We start from the raw sequence: 26,538 nt of genomic DNA on the forward strand, positions 1-26,538 counted from the left end.
TATGTATGTATGTACTTGACCTACAAAATACAGTGATGACACTAACAATAACAGTTATAGGATAAGTGTTCCAAATGTCAACTAATTGTCATTATTCCAATCTTCTAATCTATATTTGAATACTATCTCATTTTCATTTTGATTACAAGTAGCAACAAGATTAGTAATTATAACAAACCTTCTTAAAAATAGATCTATAAGATAGAAGAGAAAAAAAACACCTTCTTGTGTGCAGTGTCTTCAGTGTAAAAATGAATAAGTGATTGTTGGTCAATAAAACTTGTTAAATAGATAATGAATACAGTTATTTTTAGTGCATAGACACTGAATGTGAAATAAAAATGAACATAGGAATGTAACAGATAAATATAGACGTGTAGAAGTTTAATGATTTTCTATGCGAATATGTTGGGATTGGTTGACTGTCAGAAAATTGGATAGTTTTCTGTTATCTATTGAATATTTTTGAAAAGAAAAAAAGATAAAACAGAGTAATATTTGAATGTCTATAATAAAGAAAACCGTGTTTAATTTGACTATTTCTTTAAGCATTCTATATCTGTTTTCCCTAGCATTCCAACAGCAACATCATCAACCACTATTACTACTGATGTAAGTGATAATAGTAGTATTAGAGGAATACGTAGGCATTTGACAGTTCTTTGGTATCAATACATTTTTGATTGTCAAAAAATAAGAATTTTTAGCTTATATACAACAAACAAAGAACACTGACATTAACATAAGAGCACAGCTGAGAAAATGAGCAGAAAAAACTAAGTGAAAAAAATGAATTCATCATATTCTACTTTCTATTAATAGATTTTTAAAAGGGTTTTTACAAGTAATGGTTGTTTGGTGATTGTCGGCAATTTCCTAGGAAGGTAAATTCTTCTATTTTTGTTGTGGAATAACAGGTTTCTTTTCAAAAGAACCTATGCATCTATCTATCTTTCTTTCTACCATCTAGCTTTCACCACCCTCTGCTGAAGTTTCTTCTTTGATATTCTCGTCAGTTAAAGTTATAATCTCCGACAATACTGAGCATTGAATGAGTATATATATATAAATACTGATTTTTGCTTGTTTGAACAGGAAATACTGTTTTGTGTGGTAATATGGTATATATAAATTATATCAATCTGTAGAATAATACATTTGCATTAAGAAATCAGTGAACATTTAGGATGAACTTAACTAATTTAGACAGAGTTCAGATGGACATAGTTTGTGTTATTTTAATACTTCACACCTAGAAATGATTTATTAAGTTTACAATCTGATTTCATTTGAATTTTCAAATTCTATTCAATGTTCAATATAACATTTGATTTACTATATTAATACAATAGGAATGATATGTTCCACATTCTTAAAGCAGATAGTACAGTTCAAATTTTAATTTATCCAATAAGTAGATAGAATGTTTCGTATCAGCACTTTAATAGCTTTTTTGTTTAACCACTAACATAATATAATTTGTTTGTAAATGTGATCTACTATCGACAAATTAGTTGAATTGATCAACATTGAAACTCTCTAAGAATCAACTATCATCTACTAAAGCTCATTGATAAACTTAATAGAAAGAGACCGTCTCACATTGTCCATACATTCCATATACTTAACTTCTTTGTTGCACTGGATGTTAGAAGGGGAATCAGCCTTTTGGTTTTTGAATAATCCTAGCTTTCATCATGAAGTACCATAACTTTTCTACATGAAGATTCTTTGACTCAGGGAAGAGTTAACATGGATTAGTTGGTTTAATTTGGTTAGTGTTTTGTTAGCGAGGTTATTTTTTACGATTTCCACCTTTCACTTGAGCTTGAGACGGTCAGTAACTTTTAAAGGGCCCCAGAAGGACTTAAGACAGGGAAGATACCGTTTACAAAACACCCATCTGTTGATAGTTTTTCAATGGAAATAAAATAAAATTCTTCAATAACACATCAACTAGAGTCCATCATAACCCACTGTGAAAATACAAGTCTACTAACTTAAGCAAGGCTTGACATGTATCCGTTTCATGCTACTGCCAATAGTTTATACTGATGTAGAGTCTGGTAAATGTTTAACCGACTTGTTTCGTAGTGAAACGTCGAATTCGATGACGCTTGACGGGAATACAAGGACTGATGATATGGATTTAATTGGTCCCGTAAAGAAATCGGATTGATACATGAATACATACACTTATACACTAGTTTAACCCATATTTAATGATAATCTGAATAGTCCTATTAGATAGTTCATTTATGTACTTAACCAACTAGGATGAATCATTCGGATATATTTTCATTTGTAGATTTAATTAAAAATGGGTTCTATCTATCTATCTATCTATCTATCTATCTATCTATCTATCTATCTATCTATCTATCTATCTATCTATCTATCTATCTATCTATCTATCTATCTATCTATCTATCTATCTATCTATCTATCTATCTATCTATCTATCTATCTATCTATCTATCTATCTATCTATCTATCTATCTATCTATCTATCTATCTATCTATCTATCTATCTATCTATCTATCTATCTATCTATCTATCTATCTATCTATCTATCTATCTATCTATCTATCTATCTATCTATCTATCTATCTATCTATCTATCTATCTATCTATCTATCTATCTATCTATCTATCTATCTATCTATCTATCTATCTATCTATCTATCTATCTATCTATCTATCTATCTATCTATCTATCTATCTATCTATCTATCTATCTATCTATCTATCTATCTATCTATCTATCTATCTATCTATCTATCTGTCTATCTATCTATCTATCTATCTATCTATCTATCTATCTATCTATCTATCTATCTATCTATCTATCTATCTATCTATCTATCTATCTATCTATCTATCTATCTATCTATCTATCTATCCTTTCTCAAACTATACTACTTGACATTCTCTAGAAGATATTTGACCCCAAAGAATAAAAGTAATATGGCATAGAAATGTTATATATTTTGTTTTAACTATGTATGATTTTCTCAAATATTATCGACTAAGTATACTTTACATTGCTTTTGTTTTCCTTAAATCTCCCTGTGTGTATGTATGTAGGTTTCCTTATTTATTTCGAAGTATATCAAAACTGCAATGATAGTTGGTTATCAATGATCAATTGGAATATTTGTTATGCATTGTTCACTTTACATCTAGATCTACATGAGACAATTCACTTTTATTCGATGATTAACAATAATACAACGGATTATTTATAAAAGAATACCATTGATGTAGATTGATTTCTGTTCTTGTATATAATAATAGATTGAAACTAATGACTGGAAGTGACTCATCAATGTGTGATCTTGAAGTTAAATCGTCATTATCATTGACAAGTCACTTACATGAATATCAACGAAATTCATTTTTTCACATTAATACCACTACTATTACTACTAATGCTACTACTACCATTAATAATCATATTAACACAACTCCTATTAATAATTATCAACAACAAAATGACACTATGTATGACAATAATAATGATAGTGATGTGAAAATCAAGTCATCTATGAATGATTGTATTAGTGACAATAAAATAAATGATACACATTCTACCACTGTTGTACACGAGAAGAATGAAAGTAAGTTGGTGTATGATTGACTTTATTTATTCTTTTTCTTCCAATGATATTTTTTCGATGTAATAATCATACGCCACATGACATCTCACCAAAGAAAACGGACAAGTTCCAAAGGTAGGAACTAAGTTGAAATACACCGAGTCATGTATTTTCGCTAGGGTCTAAAGCTGTTAAAACCTTCTGGTACAAAGGCTAGACCATTATTAAGTTGGAATTCATGATATATAATGTAACAGTTATATATTTTCATCAGTAATGACTATCTTATTCTTAATTCTGAGTTCAAAATCTGGTGAAGTCATGAGTAATTACTACTGATAAATTCAGAAATAAGGTGAAAAAGTTACTCGACACTTCTTGATTTTCAATGATTGAAAACGCTTTATGATGTAAGTCTATTCATAATGAATTAATCTCTTTTTATTATGAAATGATACAGACATAGTTTCTAAGATAAAATACAAATACTCTCTTCTCTGTTTACAAACTCTTCAATGAACAAATGAATGAATAGAATAGAGAAGTATTAATATAGACGCAAAGTATATTACAAGACAGCAATCAGAAAAAAAGTGTGTAAAGGTGAAAACATAAACATTTATATGAGAATTAAATAGAAAATTTTGATCATATAAGCAAACGACTACAACTGGTAACTGGTTGAAAGATCACTGATGACCTCTATCATAGAAGTTTTTCACTGAAATTATGAATTCAGTCCTTTGGATATCAATCATCGTACGAATCTACATTCTACTCATTTGATTAATCTTTGTAAATTTCGATAGAACAGTGAGAAGACGGGGTTTATCTGAAAAATGTGATGTAGTTGCGCTATACATTTCGAACAATCTGGTCACACATATACTTGTCAGGGCATTTTTATATGAAAATTAATAAAGGTCAAACAAATAAAAGTCCAATTAAAATAACTAAGGGGAGAGAAAGAATAAGAAATTGTCACGTTATCCTAGGCCATAGAATGACTTAAGGATTACCAAGGTAAATTCAAGGTTACGACAAATTGTTTTTGTACACATAAGGGGGGGGTTAAATTTACGAATAGCCAGGGCTTCAATAAACTTAAGAATTCGTCCTTGACAATTTCTATACAACATTCTAAATGCTGTATTATTGTTAATTTTGTGCCCCGTCTCAATTATATGTTTTGCTATCGATGAGCTTGGTTTTCTACCTCCTACATTGATCGGATCATTTGACACACATTGATTTTGAAGCCATCTAGGCACATGTTCATTGACCCTTGATTGCATTGTCCGATTACAGATTGTTCGAAATGTATGGCGCTAATACATCACATTTTTCAGATCAACTCCGTCTTCTCATTGTTCTATCGTAATCTTTGTAAATTGTAATAAATCACAAAATTATTCAGAGATTACACTGTATACACAAATTATTTTAAAAGTTTCCATAATTTGTGCATCGTTTCAAATTATCCAATGATCATCCTGAATTAACAAATAGTTGATAAGTGAATTTTTCTCATTCATACGTAATATCTAACTAACATTTTAAGCACTATTGAACAAACTAACATTGTCATTTATATTGAGATATGTGATGATTTGTTTAGAATCCACTGATGATACCTAAAGATGATTTTTTCTTTAAATCTTAAAAACTGATTGAAATTAGAAATGTAAATTATTCAGATTGTTGGTTAAGTTAAGCGCTCTCAACGAGACCTGTAATTCCTGTGTCAGATTTCTGATAAGGTTATAGATACGTACTGATAAGAAATTTTATATTAGGACGAAATAATTATTAAATCAGTTCTTGTTTTCATTAGTTGTCTAACTAAGATAAATCTATATTGTAAACTATGAATTCTCATTCACACCAATATAGTATTAAATTCATTGTTTCAAGGTTATCATTACTTATTGACTTACTTAAGCCTATTACTTCTCGTGGAGGAGCATAGGCCACGCACTAGTACTCTCCATCCTAACCCTGTCCTGGATTCCATTGCAAATTATTATCCGTTTCTAGTTTATAATCCTTGTGAAATTATGAATATAGTTTATAGAGATTAATATAAAAAAGAAAATTAATTTTAAGTAAATTATAATTAACAGTGAGAATTATGGAGATTAAAAAAAATTTGATTAAATCATAGAACGATCACTGAAATTCTATATTGCTGAAAGCATTGTCTTGTATTTGTAAATCATTTATGTATTCACCGTCAGAATGATTGCTAATTGAAAGAATGTAAATATTGATAAACTATGAAAAGAAGAAACATTCAAAAAGCCCCATTTTTCAAGACTTTCATGTATAATGTAATGACTGGATACTGATATGTTGAGCGGCCTATGCTCTTTCACGAGGAGTAACAGGCGTAAGTAAGTAAGTAAGTAAGTAAGTAAGTAAGTAAGAATACTGATATATGCAGTACTAAAAATGAACAACATAGTAGAGAGGACGAGTATAATGTACTCTACATTTTGTACAAAAAAATAAACACTTTATGACCTCAATTCATATATCTATTAGACAAACTACATACTATCGGTTGTGATGTTTTTTTCACATTAAACTGTTCATTAATTTTTTTTTTGAAATAAGATAATTAACTAGGAAATACAGAGAAACATTTTTATTAGTTATGTCAACCACCCACCATGTTTCTATCTTCTAAAAGATTATAACTAAAAACTAGTCAGTAGTATTATTAGTAGTTAATAATAATGATAATAAACGATTGAATAACTGTGATCATATTCCAACTCCTTTTAGTTAGAAAATATAATCCATAATAATAATAGTAATAATAAAGATAAACAGGTGGGTGAAAATTGAAAGGTGGCAGGGAGATAGAAACCAGTTAATTGTACAATGAGAGATAATGGTGGAGATGATAGATAACAAGACAAATATATCTTAGTTATGTTTGAATGAAAATTAATCATTCTACATTCATGTTAATTAATGTAATCATTAGTGTAACAAATAATAATAATGATAGAAGGAGAAACGAAATAAATTACACCATTTCATACGTTATAAAGGCCACCAGGTAGAAAATGGACTTCTTTACAAAATAATAATAATAAAACTATTAATGATTAATAATTAATGAGTAGTTTCACTAATATCTTATTGATTATTCATTGTATATTGACTTTCTGGTCAACATTTTATTTATTCAATGAAATAGTTAAATAAACAATTGATATTTCATGTTTCTTATTTCCCTTTAGGTGTTAACTTTATAATTATTATGAAAGTTTAACCGAAATTTAAGTGTAGATTTATAAGATTAAAGTTTTCACCTAAATAAAATGCCATTAATAAGTTAGATATTACAATGATTAATTTTAGAAGATGAGAAGTTTAGATTCGGTAAACAAGTTATCCAAATTTTATGATTGTTGGCAGTTTTCTTTTTGAAAAAAAGAAATATGTTTTGAATTTCTAGAAACCCATAGTACAGTATTGTGATTTTTAGTATACGATCTGACAGACTTGAATCGAAAATAAGCGTACAATAGATGGGTATATGAAATTTAGCTCATAATTTGGTTATATAAACTTCAACTACTCATTAGTAGATCAAATGTTTTATAAAAAGTATGGGATGATTTTTACAATGGAATCATGCGTTTGTTAGTTAAGGATATATGTTTTCTTAAGAATAAGATTAAGTGTAACAATAAATATACTTATTCAGTAGACTGAAGTAAATTTGACTCCTTAAGATTTCTACTTATAAGCACTAAAACCTTTAAACTATTTTTAGTAGGTAAAATTGGATGAGTAATAATATAATTTTTTTTCCTATTAAATACCTCAGTATAAGTTGTATAGTTGCAGAGTAAACTGTATCGAAGGCAGTAAGTTTTTAAAACTTTTGAATACGTTTCTATTGGTTTATTTATCATTCAACTAAAGTTATAGGTTTAGGGTTGTTCTTCATTTTCAATCTGAAAAACTGAGTATCATAAATAACCACAATTTAAATTGTGTTACTTTACGAAACCATTCAGTTAAGGATTCATGATAATGTAGAGGTCTCCTCCGAAGCCAAATCGAATGAACTGAGAAAAGCTAGATGATCAAAGTGACGCACCAGTTTCATTATGTGATATTCGTGAAGCCTTGGTCTTTATCGAATCCTTTAGATCAGCTTCACAATTTCTCTATTATGTTGAATGACTTAAGACCACGGCGTATATTGTTTGAAGTTATATGATTGTAGGGGATCAATGTAAAAGACAATTCATGTAATTTTTGCGACCAGGCAAGTTCGACCTTGTAGGGTGTGGAAGACTTATTCAACAATGAAAGTGAAAGATGGTTGTGTAATTTTACAGATTGATTGAAGTGTAACGTGCAAAATACTGAACGCTGGCTATGTGATCTAGAAATGAGATGATTGTAAAGAAATCAAACGTCCTCGGTCCCATCTTCTGTGGAGTCGTAGATATGTACTAATGAAGAGCCCTGTCCTGGGAGGAAACAACTGTCCAATGCTTCAGATCTTTTGGTGATTATCAGGCTATGGTTATTCCACGAAGACTGAAAACCTCGATTTTAATTTACCTGAATGGTAATATATTCAGTTAGCTAGTCAATTATTCCATTACCTAAAATTTTCTCTCTTAGTAATAGGACATTAGGTTTAGAAATTTTATTCTACGGTTTACAATGTCTTTTTTGTACACTAAACGTCAACTTCTTTTCTGTTTTAAAGATCCTAGAAGATCAATACCTTTGACGAATGCATCAAGTTTAGAAGGCGGTAATAATAATTTTCAAACAATGCCTGGAAATACAATTCCATTTCTACCAATCTCCGCTACACATGATGGCCGTTATGAATGGCCACCTTCAATGAGGCATTCATCAGCTAATAATGATCGATTCATTCAAGGAATTAACACAAACACTGATACCAGGCAAGAAGATTTCAGAAATCAACTAATAAGTAATAACAGTAATAATTATGACTTCAAATCCGCACTTCCTACCAACAATATGGTAGATGATGAAATTAATCAAACGAACCATCATAATTTGTAAGTTATTAATCTCGTTTTTTCGAATTGTTTCTGGGTTAACTTTTATGCTCTGTTTTTTACGGGAAAATTGGAAACAGTGTCGTGTATAATGAAGTCACTAAAACAATCCATTACCATAGTAACATGATACATTTGGTGTTAATTTTTTTCAAACTGATTGGTTTAGTGATAAAGCCTTTATTAACTCTCTAGACAACAAATAGAAACTCCAGATAGGATTGAGTTGATGATTTTTGTTACGTTTGGAAAAAGTTATGTAATCGGGTTGACAAGAGCAATTAATTAGTATATGCGTATTGAAGTGGTCCGTAGTCATAGTTCATCATCAAAACATTCAGGGATTTCACTAATATGACATTTATATATGAATCATATATTTCTTTTATATCAAATATAGACTTCAATTTTAATGTGTTTGCGCTTTCACTGTAAATATATAAATGACCAAGAAGAATGGCTGAAGATAAAGGAATTATAAGACTACTGAATAGAGTATTTATAGGAAAGAAAATTGTTTGAACTGTAACAGCTTTCGTTCCGCAAGTTACAAATTATGTTTGGTCAAAACGATCTCTTTATTAGCTAAAATATTATATTCAAAACAACAAATTAAGTGACAAATTAGACGTTAGCGAAGAAAAATTAATAACGAATGGGTACCCAAATGCCTTCTGTTTAAAAGGAGACGAGATTTCAGGAAGAACAGATGGAAGATTCAAGGGCACATTGCTAGTTTCATTATATAAGACCAAATGTCCTTTAAAATAGTCAAAGATAGTCCAATGCCCTTTGAAGTCACCTTCAGTTACATACCTGAATTTATATATACCTGGCGCAGTAAATATTCAGAAATGACAAAGAGAAACGTTTCTGCCAGGTTATCTGAACACGTTTATAGGAACCTATGCCTGAAAGGCGGTAAAGTATTCATATATTCAGTCTTCTGGTTCATGTTGAATAGTGCATATAAATGCAATGCGTTCGAAATAGTTAATAAACAATCAATACTGATTTCACCCTGTTATGCAGAAACAATCACTATCAAACGTTCTTGACCTGACCCACATGTACAGAAAGACAGAATAGATTTAATTTCTGCTTGCGGGATCGTAAATGGGAGTGTCATAATAAGGAGAAATGGTCGTACAATGTCTCCAGCTTCCCAATGGTAGTCTAAACTAGATCAGTTCATGTTTTTAATAAAACTATACACCCAGTTACTATTTTTATAACAATCACATAATCATTTTATTTTAAATCTGATTATTAGCAGCCATAATAGTACTCCTTTCATTCTGCAGTGCTATTATTTTTACTATTCTGATACTTTTAAGTATATAATTACTCATGAATCATAATTATGTTGAATCATATATTTCGGCTCCTATTCTTATGAATTCTGGGTCCATTTCGAAAACATCCATCTAAAATTCATTGATTAATGTGTGTTAAGTCTCTGTTTATGATTGAATTACACCTTATAAATGTATTCTTTTTGATAGCTGATTAGAAACTACAAACTTCTCACATAACAATATCTGTCAATCAATAATGAAAAGTATTTCTATCTGTTTTGTTGATCCAATGCTTTGAGTTTCAAATCTCTTTCGTTCTTATTATAGTTGACTAGATTATTCAATGATTCTTGTGGTGAATGAAGAGATTAAAACATTAATATGATCTTATATAATCTCATGTTTGATTTTTCCGACTCAAAATCTCTTTATATTTCCTTTTCTATTTTCTTCAACTCGATCTTCTTAGCTTTCTGTTGTCAGCGTTTCCACTTCCAATCGGTTTTACATACTACTTATGTCTATCGACATAAGTAGTCCTAGCTAGTAGGTGGACATTGTCAAGGTCACTTTAGCGTCGCTCAAAGGTCGTCCAAAAATCATAGTTTCACCAAAAAAAATCTAATAAAAATCAATAAAATATGAATCTGAGATTTTATTCAAGTTTTTAGGAACATTTGTGTTTGGAAAATAATGATTACAAACAGCTCTCTAGGACAAGAATCCAATTTTTATAGGACGTGAGACACTGACAGCTTTTGAGATATAACAAAACAATACTTCCTAATGACTACTTTAACTTCATTTATGTAAAGAATAGGGAATATTTGATGATTGTAAGAGATCGACAGAAAGTCCTGGAATTAGGTTTAATCTCATTTAGTCATCGTCATATCTACAAAGTAACTAATGTTTCTTCTGGAACGAACTGTTCGTGTTAACTGATTACTAAGTATTAATGAATGTTATGTTTGTCTTGTCTTTAGTGTTAATTAAATTCCATCGATCAAGTTGTAACATATTCACTAATTTAAGTGAATCGATACCCCATGAACTAGTAACGGTATTAATACTATTTTGCTACGTAAAAGTGTTTATCGACGTGAGAATAACTTAACATATAAAATAATTCACAATGTTTATGAACTCTTTAATGTGTTATAAAATTAAACGGGACTATGTATACGATAACTCAATGTACTGGGTTGTTAGTAAAGTCATCCGAACATTTGTTTGTGCAGACCAACTCATTTAGATAAACATACAGACTCATTGTTTGGCTCTATGAGACTATTTAACTATTTCATTAAAATCTAACCTGACAAATTCATATTTAACTGACTGTTCTGAATTATGCAATAGTGTCCATGAAACTTTATGAATACTGATACTTTCATGGATGTTCAAACCAATCTCAGGACCTTTTTCAATCAGAACTCCAAGTCACTACTTATCTTTTATGAAATCATATCAAGTACAATAATAGATCATTGGATATAATTTGTTTATGGTTCTCTTGGACAACACTATTCTATCAATCTACCTTGTATCATCGACATTGAACAAAAAGAAGCAAATATTCATTTACTGAATGTATTTCCATAAAACATTTAAGTCTTCATTATAAGATCTTGCGTTTCTCATGAACGCTAAGGATTTTAACTTAAAATATGTACAATATGAACGTTTATTCTTGACTAAACATATCAATGAACATCAAGAAATCACTATTCATTACTTACTTACCTACTTACTCCTGTTACTCCCAATAGAGCATAGGCCGCCGATCAGCATTCTCCAATTCACTCTGTCCTGACACTATTCATTACCTCCGATATTTTCATGGATAACAACTAATTTAAAACGAAAATATTACTTTATTTATATCATCATTTCTTAATGCAGACTTTAACAGTAGTTTTGTTATGGTTGTTGCTAGAATATTGTTTATATAATTAGCTAATTCAATAATAAACAAAGAAAAATCCGTTTTCATTTTTCTATGTTACCAAGGCTTATCAAAAAAGAAAAAACGCAGTATCTAGTTTATCTGTGTTGTGATCTTGTTTGTTTGTTTGTTTGTTTGTTCTGGTTTAAATTTTGAAACGCTTACCTGCCTACCTTTTTTCAAATGGAATAATCAATAAACATAGAAATTTATGTTTGTTTTTTTCCTGTTTTAAGATAATAAAAAAATATGTGCAACAGGTGTTTATGTTTGTCCATCTTCCACGTATATATACAAATGTAACACAGATACTCACAAACTAAAATTTGGACACTGATTGTGAGGAGAAACAATTACATATCGTGGATCGTTGATCGCGGATGCGTACCTACTGTTGAGTAGTCCCACAATAGGACGAAACGATCGTTTGGTGCTTTCAGATTTTCTATGGTGGTCTAGCTTCAATTGACTCGTGATCTCAACTACTGAAATTACTGTAATATTCACAAACACCCCCCTATTCTGAAACTAAGTATACATTACATGTTTTTTTTAAAAAAAATATTTAGTTAGACAGTATCCAAATGTCATTTAGTTGTTTTGAAGTGTTTGTAAATATATTTTACGAATCAGAGTTCATGTATACATATCTAAATATTTACAGAAGTGGGTATTGTATAATTGAAACATATAAATATCTTTATTCTGTAGATTTTTAACAAAGAGTAGTAATTAGTTGCATAATATCAGAAGGGGTTTTTGTGGATATTATAGTATTTTAATAGTTGAGATCACGAGTCAATTGAAGGTAGTTCACCATGGAAAGCGTAAAAGTACTGGACGGCCGTTTCATCCTATTGTGGGACTCCTCAGCAGTGCCCACCCACGGTCCCACCTCGCGACATTCGAACCCAGGCTTTCCATTCTGGTCTAGCTTCAACTGTCTCATGACCTCAACTACTAATATTATTTAATGGTTAGATTATATGTAACAGTCTATGTTGATAAATTTAATACTTAATATGTCGTAAATAATTAAAGGTAAAATAAATCAATCCATTAACCTATCATAAAGGTCTATGAACGTGAGTTTTTTTCTGTAACATAGTTTCAATTCAGTCAATTAGGAGTATTTTTTAAGATATCATTTGAATAAAACTCCATAGTAACTTAGTTTTATTCCCTAAAATATTCAAATCCCAATGCTGTCATAGGATTACTTATTCAGTTATCAAGTAACATAGCTACCGATCAAAGGACCTAGGTTTCTGTCCAGCATACAGGATCGTTGATGCACTCTGCCAAAGAGTCCCATACTGTGACGAAATAGCCTTCAAATAATTTCAAGTTTTCAATAATAATTTAACTTAGATTGGTTCATAATTTCGACAGTCTTCATAAGCCCATACTAAAAACTTTTTTTCTAATTTTAGTCATGTTCCTACACACACAAAACATTTATCACAGATATTGAATTACACATATTTAAACGTTTGACAAATTAGTTTAAATTAGTATATATGGATGGATCTTTACATCGTTATTTCTATTTATGTAAAGATAGTCTGTTCATATATCTTATTGTATTCAATCTTTCCGGTAAATTCCTCGTATGATTTAAATATAGTTCATCATAGTAAATTGTAGCACCTATTAGGATTCATTTTGAGTGCAAGTATTGGTTAAGTAAAGCCAGGTTCCAGTACATTTTATGCATAAGTAATTCGAAAAACTGAACTATCAAGTATATATATATATATATATATATATATATATATATATATATATATATATATATATATGGATGAGCACTGCTGACGAGTCCCAAATACGACGAAACGCACTTCCTGGATTCCACTGCTAGCCACTATACATCATTAAATCTCAAGTATTCAAAATAAATCAGAAGATTTCTAGATTCAATACATGCCATTGATCGTGTTATGTTCACTAATATAGAATGATTTACTTTTCAAAACTAAACTTCATTTTCATTTTAAACAACATCATCATTACTTGTATCCGGGACTACAATTTCAACAAAATATCAAAGATAAAATTTATTTAATTTTCCAACAAAACTATTCTATTCTTAATAGTTGAGACCATGAGTCAATTAAAGCTAGATCACCATGGAAAATCTGGAAGCACTGGACAGCCGTGTCATCCTATTATGGGACTCCTGAGCAGTGCGCATCCACAATCCCGCGTCGCGAGATTCGAAACCAGAATCTATCAGTCTCGTGGACGAAATGACCGTCCAGTGCTTCCCGATTTTCCATGATAGTCTAGCTTCAACTGACTCACAATCATTATCATTGGTTTCTTCTATTTATTAACATAGAGATTACCATCAAGTATTCAATGAATTTTTCTAATCATTAATTAATTGAGAATAAAAAGAATAATACCGAAAATAGTTATATTGTCTATAAATTACATTTTATAAAGATTAAAGGAAAAAAAAGAAAAAAAGAAGGAGAAAAAGTAGAAGAAGAAGAAAAAGAAAAAGAATGAATATCAGATGCTTTTAATGTTATTTATAATTACAAAATGAGACATGTGTTATTTAAGTCCATTGAATAAAACATATGTTGAATTTTAATGAATTTTTAAATTATTTAAACAAAAAAAAAGCAATATACAAGTGTGAATTTCTACTCTTTTATAAAAATGAAATTAACTAACGAATAAAATGTAGTGTAGTATAGTGTAATGTACTGTAGTATAGTGTAGTGTAGTGTAATGTACTGTAGTATAGTATAGTATAGTATAGTGTAGTGTAGTGTAGTGCAGTGTAGTGCATTTAGTCATTTAATTTGTGTGCAGACATACATTGACGATACAGATGTTAACCCCGTTTATTTTTTATAGATGAAAAATAACAAACTAATTTTATTCATCTAATATTGTTCAATTCAATATGATTTGTTTAATTATATAAATTTTAAAGAACCTGTTTTGTTATTGATTAAGTTGAGAGATTGTAAATGTTATCTTTCTTTAAACTAATGTTTGAAATCGTTATGTGATCTTTAGGATTTGCATTTACTTCTTTAATTAAGTCTGTTACTCTTTGTGAAGGAGGATAGACCGTCTATCATCATTCTTCATTCAAATCTGTCCTGGACAATTCTTTCCAGTTGTTTCCAGTTGCTATTCATTATTTTCATGTCCGCTTCGAATTTCTGAAGTTGTGTGTTCTTTGGCTTTCTTCTTTTTCATTTTCCTTTAGAAGTCCAAATTAGGGCTTGCCACAGAATGCAGTTTGATGATTTCCTCAATGTGTGGCCAATCCACTTCCAATGTTTTTTTTATAGTTTCATTATCAGCTCGAAGCTGGTTTGTTCTATCCCACGGTAGGCTATTGCTGATGGTACCCAACCATAGACAATTGTTCATAAATTATTTGTGCATTTTTGATGATGGTTGAAGGAGTTCTCTTTAGGATTTTTGGACAGTAGAAAAGTTTGTATTTGATTAAACTAGAATAAATAAATTTAGTGAAAAACCGTTCAGCAGTGATAGTGCTTAAATACAATATAAAATCATTGGTACTATGACAAAAGAATTACAATTCTTTATGAAAATTTATACAACTGATCAGATGAAAACACTTTTCGTTCTGAAATTAATTTCTGTGCGATTCTAAGTACCCAACATTTTTTTTCTTTGTTTTTTGTAAATGCATTAAAAACGTATCGTTCAGAGTGATGTAAAAAAGAGCATCTCCTTGAGAAAGTAAATTGAGGTGTGAAGTATCTATGTATATTGACTCACAGATCATACATTCAATTGTAGGTGGTCACTGCTGTGCAGTCTCAAATCACAACGAAACAATATAATTGTGATTCTTAGTTTTAAATGATCAACCAGCTGAATATAGTCTATTGTGGTTTACAAAAATATGCCTCTAATTTGTAGGAAAGAATAATAATAAAGAATAAAGTAATGTCAATGGTTAAGATCATGAGTCAGTTGAAGCTAGACCACCATGGAAAACCTGGAAGCACTGGACGGCGTTTCGTCCTATTGTGGGACTCCTCCGCAGTGCGCATCCACGATCCCGCACCCCACGAGATTCGAACCATAGTGATCTAGCTTCAACTGACTCATGATCTTAGCCATTGAAATTACTACAATCTCCACAAAACCCATCTAATAAAGTAAAATTCAAATTGAAATCTTATTCTTGTACATGTTAATATACATTTCATACTATTGAGCAACAATAAATAGTTAAAAACTGTCCAAGGTTTTCAGAAGTAATAAGGCATTAATTCAAAGCGTTTTTAACCCTGAGTAGATAATTGATCTATCATTATGATTTTAAACAAATAAAATCAGTGTACAGTGTTATAACCATTTGAATTCATCTCTTCAATACTACTGATCAATTTGAATTGTTTCCAATAAAGAAATTCTATTTATTAAACATAATGAATGATGTGATTATATTAAAGTTTCGGTTATCATTCAATTGGAAATCTCTGATTTACATTTACTTTCAATTTGAATAACAACAGTAACAATAATATTGTGAACCAAGTTTAAATACAAGAATTACTATTATGGATATTTACGAAACTATGAGATCCTCACAATTGATTGACCACTGGGTGGTGATAAATGTCATGCTTGTCTAGTCCTTATTAGTGCAGATCGAATCCTATCGATCATGTTGCAATGTGGCCACCAGCCTAGGTGACTCGACACTGCGAGCATTATGTATTGAGATTTAGATGGTGGTTGGAGGTAGTCAACAGGAAACCCTGGACCCGGGTTTCCTGCTACTTGGCACTCGTCAGCAAGGTGTATCTGTAATCCTGAGGGAACTGGTCGCGGCTCGGATAGCTCAGTGGTAACGTCTCTGACTGTGAAGCTAGGTGACACGAGATCGGATCCGCCAGGGAGCACCAGTTCCCTCAAGAATACGGGTACAACTTGCTGACGAGTGCCAAGTTGCAAGAAACCTGGGTCCAGGATTTCCTGTCGACTACCTCCAACCACCATCTAAACTATGAGATCCTATTTAGACAATTGGTTTTTCTTATCGTTTTATGTGATTGAAACTTTAAAAAAACTTTATTGCTTAATAAAAAACAATATATTATAATCAAAATGTTTAGATAAATACTAAGGTCATAAAAAGGTGTTAAAAATCAATTTAAATTTACTTAATTCTATTCAATGAATCTGGACATGATGTAAGTCAAAATATATTTGTGTTCCATCGATTATTCTGTCCCCGAATTCCCTGGTATGGCCGAGGGTGGGTAGGTGGATTAAGCTCTCCCTCTCGAAATGTTCTCACATGGTCACGCGTATACAGTCACTGTCAGGGAAGTCCTACTCATTGACTTGTCGCAGCATTGCTGTTATTTACGAAGTTTAGTGGATGAAAGGCGAATGTCCGGCGCTTTAACTGGGTTGGTCGACACAGAGAGTCCACGTAGGGGAGTTGGAAAACCCTGATTCCATACCAATGGTGCACATGGGTTCCAAGATCGTGAACGAACAAATGGTGTGCGAACCAGCCGTTGCTCACTGGCTACCATGGGACTGCATCTCCTGGCGTTGCTCCATCGCCTTGTGGATTTAACCTCCAATCCGAAGGCTTCTGGTGTGGCTTCCTAAGAAAACCACCTGCTTCGGTTTGGACAGCCGGTCAGTATCACAGTTCACATAAAAATCAAGTGACTTGTGTGGCGCATATGTATTTGATGCCGCTTTGTACCATTATTTACGTGTTCAAATAAAATAAATAAAATAATAAACTCATTATTCTAGTGTACATAACCGTTTCTTTGTTAATTTGTCTACTATTTCATTAAATTATAATTTATTTAGCCTAAATACTCGTTAGATGTAAAACAGTAATTTAATCATATATAAATATGTGCACAGATGGATAGGGATAGGATACTTGTTCGTGAGTTTATGAAACATTTGCTTCTCAATATTCAACATATGTATAATATCTAGCATTTACCGTCCATTTAATAAGTGAACGTTGAATAAAGGTGTAAAATTTTCACTGAGGATTTTATTTCAAGCTGTAACTTTCAGTTTATCTGACTTTTTTTTCATCAAATAAGTTCAGATGCTCTGCCAAAGATTGTTCACAGACGAAACATGTAGATAGCTTTAGATGATCGAAACGAAAGTTCCAGGGATAAATTACACTCTTCTATGCAGCACTGATATATTAAATGAACGGGAGAAAGATTTCCTAAAATGCTAAATATATAACTTTTATCTAACATTGATAAAGGATGGTTATCTTCACATATTGGATATAGTTGTATTTTATAAGAAACGGACATCGAAATAATATCCGTTAAAGCCTAAGGTAAATACCACTTAACCAGCCTACATGCTATCCAGCACGAAGCCAGGTACATGCTTTATTATATATTTTTGGGTCATTATAATAATCCATTCTCAGGTTCACATACGGAAACCTTGTTACGACTTTTACTTCATCTAAACACTTGAATTAGGTCATCTTCTCAGTATCAGTCGAGCGGCAAAGTCACTCCAACAACCTCACTAAACCATCCAATCAATAGTAGCGATGGGCGGTATGCACAAAATGAAAGGACGTAATCAGTGTAAGCTTATGATTTCCACTTACCAAGAAATTTCTCTTTCACGAGGAATAATTACAAGCGTCGATCTTAGTCACAATGGTGATGAAACAGTTTGTCCAACCCTTTCGGATTAGGTTTCAAAACTCGCTAACACCATTATTGTAACACACATGTAACTCCGGACATCTAAGAGCATCACAGACCTGTCGATACACAATAGAAATTTTATATCAAAATGTAATTATTTCATTATCACTAAAAAATGGTATTTTCTTAAGATGATGTTTGGAATAATTCTATTTTATTAATGAATCATAATTGAACTTTGAATGTGTGTGTGTGTGTGTATTCTTTTCAACAGTTCAAAGTATACTATGATACTTAGTAGTCAGTTTACTTTATTTAATAAATTGTGTTAGTTCTATTGAATATTGACAATTGAAACTTACTCTTAACACTTTTATCAAATCTAAACAAAATTGTTTAGAGAAGGAAAAAAGAGATGATACTTCTTTTGTTTTAATGTATTAACACGTTAGAACAGATATATAGATAGATAGATGGTACTTATTTTCCATACGATGAATAAATGTTGTAACTACTAGTTTATAATAAGTAGACACTGTCAATATTATTTGATTGAATGATGTAGATTTCAATTTGTTGTTTCTTTTAATGATCATTGATGAATATAATATACACATTGTAGACAGACTCTGATTGAAATATGTGAGTTAGATTGAAATGTGAGAAGAGAGAGAAAGATAGGAATAGACAGTATTAATAAATTGTAGTATTAGCATCACTCAGCCTTAGAAAAAACTTTAAGTAAACTATCTTTACGGAGGTCTTAACTTGAAATTTTATCAGGTGTATAAATTTGTCGGTAATTTATCACATTCTTGTCCTCCGTTTATTTTTAAACATATTGATGTTGGTAAAAAAACTGATAGAACTCTCTATTGAGTATATTCTGTTGAAAGCCAAAACAAGTTTGTAAGAAAATACTTGTTGTTGGGTAGTTTGAAACAATCAGTAAGAACCTCTGAATTTGCATTACATGGCAGTTGTAATTTAATTGTATAGTTTATTAAAAAGCTTGAAACTCAAACCTCTATCATTCATAATCATAATCAAGAGGCGTTACCGATGAGTTAGTCTAGGTGTAACTAAACTTCGATAGAACTGAGGTGCTCAAATTGATGATTCATCGATTAGTAATGAATATTGTATTTATTCATAGCCTTTAATATTGATTTTATTTAACCATTACTTAAACACCTACATGTACCACATACGATATTGAGTCATTTCGATTTGAGATCACAGTGCAACATAATCGATAGAATTTAACCATCATTACAGACAAGACTAACACAACATTGATCACCACTCAAAGATTAATAACGAGTGCACTAATAAAACTTCTCAAACAATTTCTAGTAATCAGAGAGGGGTTTTGTGAATATTATAGTAATTTAATTGTTGAATTCATGAGTCAATTGAAGCTAGACGAATATAGAAAACCTGGAAGCACTGGACAGTCATATCGTCCTAGTGTGGGACTCCTCAGCAGTGCGCATCCGCTGACGCAACTTCATGGATTGTTTGAAGTTAGACAATAACAACGTTGGATGCCGGCCAGTCCAGTGGTTTAGTGATTATGCGCTCGCGCGCGAGACTGATAGGTCCTAGGTTCGAATCTCGCGAGGCGGGATCGTGGATACACACTGCTGAGGAGTTCCATACTAGGACGATATGACTGTCCAGTGCTTCCAGGTTTTCTATATTCGTCTAGCTTCAACTGACTCATGAATTCAACAATTAAATTACTATAATATCCACAAAACCCCTCTCTGATTATATTTTTTATTTAAATACTGTAATTTGGTTTTTAGACAAAAATAAGAAAAGTAAAAAATCTGAAATATGAAGAGGAAAGAAACAAAAAAAACATTGTGAAAATAGTCTTTATTGATGATTGCTTCATTGCACTTGTTTAACTGACATAGTGAAATAAGTTTTCTAATTTCTGAAAGATATTTTTGATTTCTTTACAGTTAAAATCACGAGTTGATCTAAGCAAGACTATTATCGGAAACCTGGAAGTATTGGAGGGTTGTTTCATCTTAGTATAGGACTCTTTAACAGTGTGCATTTACGATCCCACATGCAGGATTCAAACCAAGGACCTTCGGTTTCACGTGCGAATGCTCAACCTCTAGATCATTGAGTCGGCATCCAACAGTGTTAATTTCAATTAATCCATGATATTGTTGAATTTAAACACCTAGAGAGACTTTTATAGATAATCTCGAAACCATTGTTTTAATTGTATACTGTAAAATTTAGAGTAATAATAGAGATGGCAATGTTACCATTATAATCATTTCTACTAGTTATGTTTAGGTGGTCAAGAAGACATTTTTTTCTAAATTTTTATTTTATAAGAAATCTAAATTTGGTTTTATGCTACCAAAGTGTATTTTTTTTCTTTCTACAAAGATATCTCTGTTGCTATCTTTATTCATCTAGTTTATTCTAAATAACACATTATGTTATCGGCAAAATATACGAATATAATGTTGCTGACAATATAGAATTAGATAATGTTGTCAACTAATATAATTTAAGATTTATCACTTTATGCTACTATTTTAGTTATATTAAAGAGTTAATCCATCATATACCTTATCACTTTCTTATATATTGGGTTTTTTGAAATATTTATATATGTACATGTTAAACATACTGTAGTGGTTGTACTTCGTTGACCAATCACCCTCGTAACCGTTATCATATAATCATCAACGGTGTTTGAAATCAGAAGGCAAAGAGAAGCATCGACTACAGTTTTATTAGCAGATAACTTAGACCACAAAGCACAGAGGCGAATGAATGCGTCCGCGAACCGAGAGTGTAGATGTACATGTATACATATATAGGGAAATGAATGGACCATTGAATCAGTTAAGCAGCTAATGATAAAGCTAGCAGAATGAATATATGTTTAGGCGGTAAGTAATGTTCAAGCATACATATTTCATACAAGCACAACAATAATAAAGGTACAATAAGTTGTTATAGTACGGATGACTTTGTCCGCTAAATAAGTTAACAAAAGGGCTTAACCGAGTCAAATGAGAACAAACTCAATTGCACGTGAGTTGCTATAATACTTTATACATTATTATAGTTACAACATTTAGTTACCATAATAACTTCTGTTAGTATGCAGGGGGTAGATTATATAACATTGGTTATATTTTTAAAATATTATTTTATGTCAAAAGTACTGTTATCAGTCATTCTATGGTAGAAGTTAATGTGGAAATTTCTGAATAAATTCTTTGATCGATTTTAGGGATTCTTGTTTTATGTAACAATAAAAAAAGCATCCACGACCTCGCCTACTGAGAGATTCGAACCCAGGAGGCGAGGTTGTGGATGCGCACTGCTGAGGAGTCCCATAATAGGATGAAACGGCCGTTCAGTGCTTCCAGGTTTTCCATGGTGGTCTAGCTTCAATTGACTCATGATCTTAACCATTGAAATTACTATAATATCCACAAAACCCATCTGATAATAAACAAAAGGTTAAATTATTTGAATAATATTCATTAAGTCAACAGACAGCTGAGCAATTTATTTCAGGTTAATTAGAATAGATAATAAATGGTTATTAATTAGAAGGATTTGAAAGAAGGCATACTTACTTACTTACGCCTGTCACCTCTCGTGGAAGAACATAGGCCGCTCATCAGCATTCTCCATCCAACTCTGTACTGGACAGTTCTTTCTGGTTATTTCCAGTTGTCATTCATCCTTTTCGTATCTGCTTCCAATTCTCGATGCAATGTTTTTTTGATCTCCCACTTTTCCGTTTCCCTTCAAGATTCCAAGTTAGCGCTTGCCTTGTGATTCAGTTTGATGATTTCCTCAATCTATCTCATATCCATCTCCAGCGTCTTTTCATAATTTCCTATTCAGCTGGAAGCTAGTTTGTTCTCTCCCATAGTGGTCTGTTGCTGACGGACATTCAGTATCTTGTTGTTCAACTGTAGGAATGCTTTCCTTGATTTGCTAATCCTTGCCTTTATTGTAATAAGGTATAGTAATAGAATTTTCAGAGTATTTAACAATGAAAACATAACATCACTTGTATAAATTATACCGACAAGTTAGATCAACCTCAATTCATATTACTGTCGATTATTCAGTTTTAATCTTTCTGCACTACTGTTTTTTCTTCACTCTTATTTTGCACTGATGAGTAGTTTATAGAATTGAACCAATCAACTCTCTATTAGTTGTTTTAAACAGGTGCGTTATTTAAATGAATAATAATTTGCACAAAAGATGATTTACATTATAAACAGATCCGTTTTAATCTATTTAACTAAAATATACATGAAACTTCAAGAGAGCATCATCATTCTAGACATTAAAAACACCCCTTGTTGATAAATATTGGTTGAAATCATGAGTCAATTGAAGCTAGACCACCATGGAAAACCTGGAAGCACTGAACGGCCGTTTCATCCTATTATGGGACTCCTCATCAGTGCGCACCCACGATCCCGCAGCCCGCGAGATTCGAACCCAGGATCTATCAGTCTCGCTCCAGGCGCTTAACCAACTAGCCCATTGAGCCGGCATCCAACGGTGTTAATGTCTAACTTCAACCAATCCACGAAGTTGCGCCACCGTATACCATTGTCTTCAGTGACCTGATATCTCACAGCAGATCTGGTTGAACTCCACTGGTTCACTAGTCACTGCTGAGGAGTCCCACAATAAGACGAAACGGCTGCCCAGTGCTTCCAGGTTTTCCATGGTGGTCTAGCTTCAATTGACTTATGATTTCAATCTGTGGAATTTCTAAAATCTCCACAAACCCCTTCTGAAAATATTGGTTAGTTTAAAACACAGATCTAAAGTCTTGTAGTGATTCCTTTCAAATTCTAATATTAAATTTACAAGGTGAAGCTTTTTAATCACCTCTCTATACACCTTTGAGAGATATTATATGAATATGGATTCACAAAAAATTAAAATTTTCATTGTATTTTTACTTTAAGTTATTTTATAGAACTTTCAGTTAGAAGGTGTTTTCTAAAGTTCTATTCCACACATTAAAGTTAAACTGATAATAGTCAAAACAAAAATGGAATATCAGAAGGGGTGTTTTGCAGATATTATCGTAACTTTAGTAGTTGAGATCATGAGTCAATTAAAACTAGACCATCATGTAAAACCTGGAAGCACTGGACGGCTATTTCGTCCACGAAACTGATAGATTCTGGGTTCGAATCTCATGAGGCGAGATTGTGGATGCGCACTGCTCAGGAGTCCCATAATAGGATGACTCATGATCTCAACTATTAAGAATAGAATAGTTTTGTTGGAAAATTAAATAAATTTTATCTTTGATATTTTGTTGAAATTGTAGTCCCGGATACAAGTAATGATGATGTTGTTTAAAATGAAAATGAAGTTTAGTTTTGAAAAGTAAATCATTCTGTATTAGTGAACATAACACGATCAATGGCATGTATTGAATCTAGAAATCTTCTGATTTATTTTGAATACTTGAGATTTAATGATGTATAGTGGCTATCAGTGGAATCCAGGAAGTGCGTTTCGTCGTATTTGGGACTTGTCAGCTGGATGTACCTGCATCCCAGGGTTGGTGTTCACTCTGGGACTCAAACCCAGTACCATTTTATTCAAACGCCATCGCGTTATCCACTTACCTATCTTTGCTTTAAAGGCTTGTGACTTAAGGCTATATCGAGGCAATCCGCACAGGATCTACATATACCAACATGAGACTGATCAATTGCAGTCCTAAATAACAATGAGAAGGTACTAGTAAAAACAACACCAAGTGAATTTAGTTTGAATAGATAGTCAGTATTTAAACAATTGGACTTTGCTTATCAGCTATAAATTTGAAATAATATCTGATTCAAAACAATTTTTTTAATTGCATGTTCATACTGTAGGCCACCATTTGCAAATGAAAAATTGTTGGATTCTGTACGATCTAAAAATGTTAACAACACTTATAGTAGTAACAAAGTGGAATGTTCTTCTCCAGATGCTAATATGGTTGCAGCCGTTGCATTCAATGCTGTCCGTAGATGGTTTACTAATTCATCAACATTAACTAATTCAGATAATACAATGAAATCAGTATGGAACGAAAACATGAGAACAGGAAATTCTGGTACAAATTCAATTGGTTTCATGCATCAATCGAATATATTACATTATGCATCATTAAATTCTCGTTTACAACATCCACTGCCACCCCCACCATTAGTTTTGAACTCAAATGTCGGTAATACAACCACACAAAATTCAACATATAATAATTATGGAATGTTTATGCATCGTGGACATCATAGTAGTGGATATGTCCCAAATCATACAGCTCCAATGTTACGTGGAGGTAAGAAACGGTCTCATTCCCAATCATCTGTAAATGAATTATTTGATATATCAAGTTTAACAAGAAGTTCTCAAGGTTCATTGAATATCATGCAATCTATACGTGGTTCACATAGTATGGGACCAAGTGCTGAAGGTTCATATGGTCATTTATCTGCTGGTAAGTTGCTATAATAGTACTATTATGTAACATTGGAACGCTGAATAGCAGAATTTGATATAATGTTTAAGAATATATATAAAATGTAGTATATCTAATAAGTCGACAGTTAGATAGACAACAGTAAAAAATCTATATCAGCAGTTCATAAGACACGGGCATTCATAAATCCCTAGTTAAACAACATCCCATGATGTTTAGTAGGCATCAAAAGAATGATAAATAAACCAAGATGGTGACCAATATCATGTTTATCTAACCTTTTTAAGTACAAATGATTACCTATTAATTTACAGTGTGATCACTAGTCAGAATGACACGATATTGTATGGGCAAAGTTATGATATTAGATTGTTGAAGGTAATTGGAAAGAATATAAAATTATGACATCAGTCACTACTGAATAGGCAATCGTCTCAGTTCAACTGGAGATTATTCATGGCCTGAATACTTCAGTGCTAACATCTCACACTGTGAAACTGGATGATGCATGTCCCACTCAAATTAGAGGCACTGATTCTTTTAAGATTGCAGGTATGCTTTTTTGATGAGGGCTAACTGGCATGAAACGTATATCTAGGATTCCCAACCGGATATATCCAATTACCTAGCATGAAAACTATTGTAAATACCGAAAGTAATTTCTTTGACTGAATCACTATACAACAGAAAATGTTATAAAAGCATTCAACTGAAATGCTGACGTTCATCATCGAACATTTGATGTTAAGATTTTAGAAATGAATATCAAGAGGTTTTGGAATTATATTTTATGAATCTTAGGCAATTAACAGTATGTGAATATTCAAAAAAAGGAGGGAATTGTTGGGTCATATGGTACTCCAATAGGATTCATAAGACACTATGGCTATTCAAGTATATATATATATTGAATCTTATTAATTGCCTTCGTCTTCGCCTTGCCTAGCTATGTCGTACTTCACTTCGCCTCGATTTGACCATAAATCCACCTCCGTATTTGCTTGGACGCACACATTAGACTCTCTGCTTCAATTTGCCCAGTGTCCTTGTAACTTGGTTATCTGTGCTACCGCTTCGTATTGCCTTCTGAATTCGTACACTGCTGGAGTTTATTTAATAACGGGTGACTGATAAACGAAGCCTAAGGAATTATCCTGAAACTAAACCCTTACAAGTTCAAGAAATCGCCTTCGACAATGTCTTGAAAGTATTTGATAGTGAAACTTGTATATTTGTTTCAACTCGTTTTTGACTGATAAGCTAAACATGATTTCATGCTAGTGATTGTTGTTTATATTCTTTACGATAATTTAAAGTTGGGAAAATTAGACTCAATGTACGAAAACTGAACATAGTTGGTTATGTCTTTTATAATCATCCCTTAGGTCTTTTCAAGTTGCACGAAGATTATTAGCTCATTGTTACTTAAAGT

General features: G+C 31.8%; 1 protein-coding gene across 1 annotated transcript in view; it reads left to right on the forward strand.

Annotated features, from left to right (window-relative positions):
- The window catches only part of GLI3_1 (Transcriptional activator gli3), a 137,594-nt gene that overhangs the window by 91,331 nt on the left and 19,725 nt on the right, over positions 1–26,538 (forward strand). The window contains exons 3-5 of the mRNA XM_051213838.1: positions 3,089–3,621; positions 8,345–8,669; positions 24,517–25,124. Coding sequence (XP_051069850.1) covers positions 3,309–3,621; positions 8,345–8,669; positions 24,517–25,124 — 1,246 coding nt within the window. The 5' untranslated portion in view covers positions 3,089–3,308. The remainder of the gene's footprint in view (positions 1–3,088; positions 3,622–8,344; positions 8,670–24,516; positions 25,125–26,538) is intronic.

Source organism: Schistosoma haematobium, chromosome 3 (assembly GCF_000699445.3).
Source record: "Schistosoma haematobium chromosome 3, whole genome shotgun sequence".
Classification (NCBI taxonomy): Eukaryota; Metazoa; Platyhelminthes; class Trematoda; order Strigeidida; family Schistosomatidae; genus Schistosoma; species Schistosoma haematobium.